The sequence below is a fragment of the Drosophila virilis genome, unplaced genomic scaffold (genome assembly GCF_030788295.1).
Source record: "Drosophila virilis strain 15010-1051.87 unplaced genomic scaffold, Dvir_AGI_RSII-ME tig00001611, whole genome shotgun sequence".
NCBI lineage: Eukaryota > Metazoa > Arthropoda > Insecta > Diptera > Drosophilidae > Drosophila > Drosophila virilis.
The window spans coordinates 918,478-925,601 of NW_027212848.1; the positions used below are offsets into that span (position 1 = coordinate 918,478).

The 7,124-nt window shown below is 45.2% G+C and overlaps 1 protein-coding gene across 1 annotated transcript; it reads right to left on the bottom strand.

Moving 5' to 3' along the window:
• Window positions 1-2,420: 2,420 nt before the first annotated feature.
• LOC138911571 (uncharacterized) lies at window positions 2,421-3,373 on the bottom strand. Its single transcript, XM_070210951.1, has 2 exons — window positions 3,012-3,373; window positions 2,421-2,727 (listed from the first exon to the last, which is right to left on the bottom strand). The coding sequence occupies exons 1-2, from the start codon at window positions 3,371-3,373 to the stop codon at window positions 2,421-2,423; spliced, it is 669 nt and encodes a 222-aa protein (XP_070067052.1).
• Between the last annotated feature and the right edge of the window lie 3,751 nt (window positions 3,374-7,124).

Consider the following 7,124-nt stretch of genomic DNA (forward strand, 5'->3'; position numbering starts at 1 on the left):
CTAAATAAATTAACTCACTCTCGAGATTAGCATCTGCAATTTCAGCATTTTCCTCTTCCATGTTCATTGTTGACATAAGTAATTGAGAAACTTGGGTCACCCCCGCTACAGAGGCAGCAACACGATAGTAATTTTTATGAATGTCTTTATGATCACCCACTAAGCTCGCCAAATAATCAATTTGAATGTCCTTAACGTTGAACAAAGCGGTATGTGTGGTCAATTGCTTTCGCAGGTCTGTGCCTGAAAGGGACTCAGGGCAACGTGTACCACATTCATTTGCGAATTTCTCTAGGATAGGACACTCACGAATATTTTCTTTTCTTAGTGGCCACGGGCTTGGCACACTAAAATATATCTTTAGTGCAGAAGCTGGTTTATTTATTGTGTGTTTGCCATATTCGAGTATATTGGCTATGCAATACCGATCGCATGGTGTAATAAGCACTGGAAATGTTCGGTTTTTTTGGCACGAATAATCACCCTGGTGATGTTTTTCATTTTTGCTGAGGTGCCTTCATACAGGTCAGAATAAGCTCTATCGTCGATAGCCCCAATTGCATGAGCAGTTCTGTAGCTCTTAAGAGTAAGACTCTCAAGTTCGCTAACTCTGCTCTGATATAACGAGGTTAATAGTGATATGTTGAATTTCTAGTTTAGCTCATTCAAAGCTTTAGCTGGTAGATCCTGAACAAAATCTTTTCTTTTTCTAAATATTTTATGCTATTGTCGCAATATTTTATGATCTGTGCTTTTAATATTCTCGCACATGTACTATTTTTACCAAGCATGTTAGAGTTGTCGCTGCAGTAGGCTTCATAAAACGAATATTATATAATCAAACTCAGCAACATAACGAATTCCAGACTTAACAGAATCATAATATTTAGGGGAAATAACATATTTTATTACTATCAAAAGGCGACTTAGATAACGCATAATTGCTGTTATCATATCATGCTGTACTTCCGTGTGCTTCATTGCTTCTAAATTTTTAAACAATATAATTAGGTGATCATACAATATTGTCCTAGTAATGGCGACGTCATTAAGGACAGGCATTATTTTATTTCGCAATATTTTTTGCAGCACTTCGTGCAGAGGTTAATATATCTCGGTTGCCTGTTTTATGGATATTACTTCATTAATTTTTAATATGATTCTGAGTTGTTGTCTTCGGTAAGTAGGCTTTACATCCATTGCAGCACACAAAATCCAAAGCCCTCTTTTTGAGTTTTCCCTTAATTGACGTGAAACTCTAAAAGTTCCTTCATAGTAAGTAGCATCCTTGTCTTTCCGTAATCCCTCAAGCAATTTCATTCATTGCTGTTTGTCTTTTGATAAACTGCTGATCTCTCTTACTGGTTCCATTCTATATTTAATCTCTATGTGGCGTGCAAATTTTGTTTGCAATGTTTTACAAAATATGTTAAGGTGCCGTCTACATTGTTTCTGACTTTTAGTAATTGGCACAGTCATTTTTCTAACATCATCTAACGGTGCCATTGGTTTGCGAGAAAAACATGTACTATTTATAAATGACGATGATTTATCTGGATAGTATGTGATGTCTGAAACAGTTGACTCCATCAATTATTAGATATTAGTGTTTAAAAAAGTTAAGTCTACTGTGCGATAAAAACAAATAATTAAAAATGGTTAGAAATTTATTACGTACACCTATTCAGATGTTGTGTAAATAATATTTGCAAAGAAGTAAAGTTTGATTCTCTCCGGGCTAACAAATATTTTATATTAAAAGCTGAAAGAGTTTTTCATGAATATATTTTATGACAAAATTGTGGAAGTGTCTGCCCACTTCATCTTATGTAATGCATATCCTTACTTTTATAACAACTGTTGAAAATTTGTGCCGAGGTATTCAAAAAATTAAATATATCTAAACCGTATAGCCTATATAGAAACCTGACTTGAAATAAAAAAAAAATATTTTGTAGAGTTATAGAATAGATATAACATAAACTTGAACATAGTACTGCGTACGCTTAAAATATTAATAAAATACGGAAAGGTCTATCCCGACTCTTATGTCCATGCGGATAAGGAATATACACATTGGGTCAAAAATGTCACTTTCTGTTCAAAAATTTCGAATTTCGGGCGTAGGTCTTATGTTTTAATTTTTGTGTGGGAAGCAAGATTACATAGAGGAGGAGGGGGAGTACGTTGGTGTCGCTTGCGCAAGGTAGGGAGAGGGGGTGGAAGGGTGTTACGTTTCCATTGTGTGTGTGTCTGTGTTTTTTTTTTGTATTCTGTTTATTTGCACAAATATAAATATATAAATAATAAATAATTTATGCTTTATGATGTAGATAGTAGATAGGGGGGTACGTGATGATTAGGTGGCGTGGATTGCGGAACGGCCGCAAAGCATTGCTTCACAGGCATGTTGTTGCTACCTAAACTTCCTCCGCTCTCCATCTATTGCGCTCAACTCTCCTGAGTTCCAGCATCACTCCTGCTGCAAAAGTATAGGTAGCTTCCCATTTTTGTGCGGTCTTCAACATGTTCCTGACCAAGTTGTCCACCGTGATAGGTCTCCTCAAGCTGTCCTCCAGGCCCTCCCTGTTCGCTGAGAACCTTCCACATTCAAAGATGATGTGGTTGGAGTCCTCTGCGATTCCACTGCCGCACCAAGAACACTCGTCTGTGTTATCGTGGCCGAATCTCTTCAAGTAGCTCCTGAAGCGTCCGTGGCCAGATAGGCTGCGTTAAGTAAAAATAAGTATTCCATACTTGCGGTTTATCCAGGCTTCCAAGTTTGGGATAAGCCTATGTGTTCAGCGTCCTTTAGATGAGCGATCCCAACGTGCTTGCATCGTTCCATGCTTTGCATCCTTGCTGCTGTGCGCACCATCCCTGCGATAACCAGCGCTGATACCGTCCGGAATGCGCAGCTGACCCGTAGAGCGCTTAGGCGATATATAGAATTTATGCTCCGGCTATAGCTTGGAACAGCCATTGGTCTGCTTTAGATGGGGGACACGTACATTATTACCGCTTTGTTTACTGTCATGAGAAGACCGTGTCTCTTCTGTTTTGGACCTCGTGTGTTCAGCATAATCCTGGATAGCGCTTGACAGGATTCTGCTGCTTTTTTGTGCACGTACTCCAAGTGCTCTCTAAAAGACAACCTCGTGTCTAGCATAACTTCCAGGTACTTTAATGTTTTATGGGCAGCCAGCCCGAGTCCAGCAGCTGCCATCCATTGGTCCACACGATCAATGCTGTGGTTGCACGATTCCTCTACGTCCTTTAATTCCTTGCTGACGACTACAAAGGTCACATCGTCCGCGAAGCCGACGATACTTGTATCGATCGGAAGTTCCAGTCGGAGGATGTCATCGTACATGATGTTCCAGAGGAGGGGTCCTAGAACTAAGCCTTGGGGCACCCCAGCGGACACTTGGTGTGTAGTGGGGCCATCTGCGGGTGTCGTATTGCATCAGTCTGTCTCTAAAATAGCTGCGTATCATCTCCTGAGAGTAATATGGGACGCGGTATGTTGATAGTTCTTCCAATGTTTTGTCCCACCTTGCTGTGTTAAAGGCGTTCCATCTTGATCCTTGAATGGCGTTTGTTGCTATGCCGACGACTTTTTCCAAAGCGTCAATTGTCGACTTTGCCTTGGTGAAGCCAAAGTGGATTTGGGACAAACCTCCATTTTTCTCGACAGCAGCTTCCAGCCTGCTGCAAATTAGCTCCTTCAGCACTTTGCCTAACGTGTCTAGGAGGCAAATCGGCCTGTATGACGATGGCTTGCCTAGCTTCGGTAACAAGACCAGTGCTTGGCGTTTCCATATTGAGGGGAAAGTTCTCTCCCTTAGGTACGTGTTGAAGAGCTGTATGAACTGCACGGGCTGTAGGCGCATGGCCAATTTCAGCGCTCGGTTGGGAATTCCATCCGGACCCGGCGTCTTACTGGGCTTGAGGCTTCTGGCGATCGTCAACACCTCATCGACTGAAATTTCGTCGATTTGCACTGGAGTGGCTGCTCCTTGACTCGGTGAGGGCTCTATGTCGGGTCTGATTGGGAATAGCGTTTCCACAATCCGCTTCAGCTCACCTGGGTCGTGAGGCTGCATTTGCTTTCCGGCGTAGAGTCTCGTTATAACAGTTTTATACGCCTTGCCCCAAGGATCGTATTCGCATAGTCGCATAGCTCCAGGAAGCATTCTCGCTTGCTATCTCGAATGGCCTTCTTTAGCAGTCTTCAGGCCCTCTGATATCCTAGTTGGTCTTCGCCGTAGTTGGGTCTACCTCGGTATCGCTGGTATCTCCTTCTGGCTTGGATGCAGTTCCGCCGTGCTTCCGCAATATTCTCGTTACACCAGTATGTGGGTACATGGTGGCGCCGAAACGTTTTCCGATTTTTTATGCTTTCATCTGACACGTGTCAATTGAATTGCCCTTTGGGAGGCTCTATTCTCTGCGTTGCAGGCTGGACTGATTTCGAAAACGCCTCGCGGTCGAAGGTATCCAAGCGGTAGGCTTTACGACTTGAGCTTCTGGATCTGGCTGCAGTTCTTTCACCAATAGTGCATAATATAGCGGAGTGGTCGCTTGCGGTATATACGTCACTTTATTTCCATTTCGTTGCGCCGAAAAGTGACGAGCTTGCGAAAGTGAGATCGATTATCGATCCGATACCGCCCCGACTAAAGGTGTTTTCCGACCCGGGGTTTAACAAGCCAATATTCAGAACTGCCAAGCTTTCCAATAGGGCACGACCTCTTGCGTTGGTTGCTTGGCTGCCCCATTTCACTGCCTAGGCGTTGAAGTCACCAGCAATTATGACCTTCCGCCCCCTTGCGTCGTCTATAAATGCGTCTAATGCAGCTTGAAACTCGCTAAGCTGCATGCTCGGGCTAGGTAGCAGCTGTGTATCCACAGGCTGCCATATCGTGCGCGTACAAACCCAGTGAAGGGCTTTGTGTTCTCCAATGACGTCGAAGGCTCGCCACATATCCAGAGAGCAGTTTTTACGCCCTGATCCACGGTCCATAATCTCGGGCAGTTGGTGTCTATATGGTGGGGTTCGCTGATAATGGCAATATCGATGCGCATTTCTCTAACAGTCTGCTCTAAAAGGGCTTGAGCAGCTATGCAGTGGTTAAGATTTAATTGAAGTAATCTTATCATTTAATTTTACTTACTGCCCCGCGGCACGCCGGACATTTAAAGCTGCCTGTAGCGTGGTCCGTAGATTTTTCGCCTTTTCGTGTGCAAAGGCTACATTTTGGTGACTTGGAGCAGCTCTTTGCTACGTGGCCTATATCCCCACATCAGAAGCAAGCGCCTTTCAGATCGTCTCCGTTGGGGCAGTATGCCGCAATTTGCCCGAAGCCCTGGCATTTAAAGCACCGCTTTGGTTGGTATATTGCACGTATACGGCAGACCACCCAACCGATCCTCACCTTGGCCTTCTCGACAAGCGTCCTGGCTGTTGGCGCTGAGAGAGTAATATTGGCCCTTTGCTGGCCGCCAAATGCTAGTCGCAGCGATTTGATCGCTTTGATCAACAGGAAGTCGTCATTTAAGGCGCAGTTTGGCCGCTGGTTCACTAGTGCAGATTAGCTGGTTGTGAGCTGCGCTAGCCAACACAACTAACAGCTGTTAGAGTGAATCCAACCAACTTCACAAATAGCTTCGCGCGACGGCTACTAAACTTGAGTGATATACTCACAATAGCGCAAAAAACACGCCAAGGAGACGCCTCCATTCCCCTCGCCTGGATCGTGGAACAGTAGACGCCACCACCAGGAACGCTCTGCACGGGCTTCGCAGTGAGTACCGCCACGCACCTTTTGGTGTATAAGGTGCACAAACTTCACTATAATTTTCTCAGAAAAACCACCGATTTGTTTATTTTTCGAGCGGAGCAGTTACAAACGCGTCCGCACTCTATCAAACGTCTTGTGTGTGTGTGTGGGCGTGTTTTTATTTATTTATTTTTTTTTGCTTACGGCACGGAGGTGAAAATCTTCGTAAGATACTGATGGCCCGGACCAACCGTATGCACGATTTGCTGACACCGTCAGCACCTACGTACTAATCTCACCCCCACTCACACACCACATTCCCCGCGGGATCACCGCAAAGTATTACTTCGCGGGGATGGGTAGCCTATTTTAGGCAGTATCCATTAGTCGTCGCTCCTTTTCGCATCGTCTCAGATCCCTCTGGATGCCTATTATGCCTATTATCCTTCCAGCATGAACGCTACCAGTCCCTCCGGTGGAGGTACAGAGCTCACTACCTCTCTGTACCTCGAGCATTGGTACAGCACGTGTTCCGGGTCTTCGTCCAGAATTGGGCAGTTCGGGCACTCTGGGGAGTCCTCATGCCTGAACCTATAGAGATACTTCCTATACCCGCCGTGTCCAGTGAAAAACTGTCTTAGGTGGAAGTTCATTTCGCCATTCCGTCTCCTAATCCATTGTCCATCTCCCTTGTTCGCCGTGTTCCATCTCTCCTGCCAAGTTGCCATTGATGTTCCTCTCTCCGACCGGATGACGCCCATTAAGACAGCGTCTCCCGTGGCTATTCGGGCCATGTATATTTTCTCCATTTCGTTGGCCAGTATATCTTCTGGCGGCATTCCTGCCAATACTGTGGCTGCCTCGTCCGACACCGTCCGAAATCCAGAAATGGTGTCCAGAGCACTGAGCCTATAGGGGATTGACATCTTCCTTCGGAGTCCTTTCTGGCTTGCAACCGCTGAAGCCCACATCGGTGCAGCATAGAGCAACACGGAGGCTACAACTCTCGCGAGGAGCAGGCGTCTACCTGCTTTAGGTCCTCCTATGTTGGGTAGCATCCTCGAAAGGGTAGCCTGTATTTTGGCTGCTTTCTGGCTAACGTAATCTACGTGCGGTCGAAAGCTAAGCCTGTTGTCTTTGACTCAATACTAACGCTGTCTACCTGAAATCTAGCAAGCTCGACTATTTTGCGGATTGTGATGAGGACTGCCCCTGTTTTATGGCCTGCAAGCTCCAGGCTAGCGCCACGCATCCAGCTGGCCACGATCCTTATGGCTGCATTCGCAGCCGCTTCCATGTCTCCTATTTCTTTGCCCACCAATACTAGAGCTAGGTCATCCG

What these genes read in the sequence shown, in the direction of transcription:
- LOC138911571 (XM_070210951.1), bottom strand. Translation starts at nt 3,373, where the DNA reads ATGTACGATGACATCCTCCGACTGGAACTTCCGATCGATACAAGTATC. An exon ending in GTAAACAAAGCGGTAATAAT is followed by an intron (nt 2,728 to 3,011) that starts GTACGTGTCCCC and finishes TACTTAACGCAG; the next exon opens with CCTATCTGGCCACGGACGCT.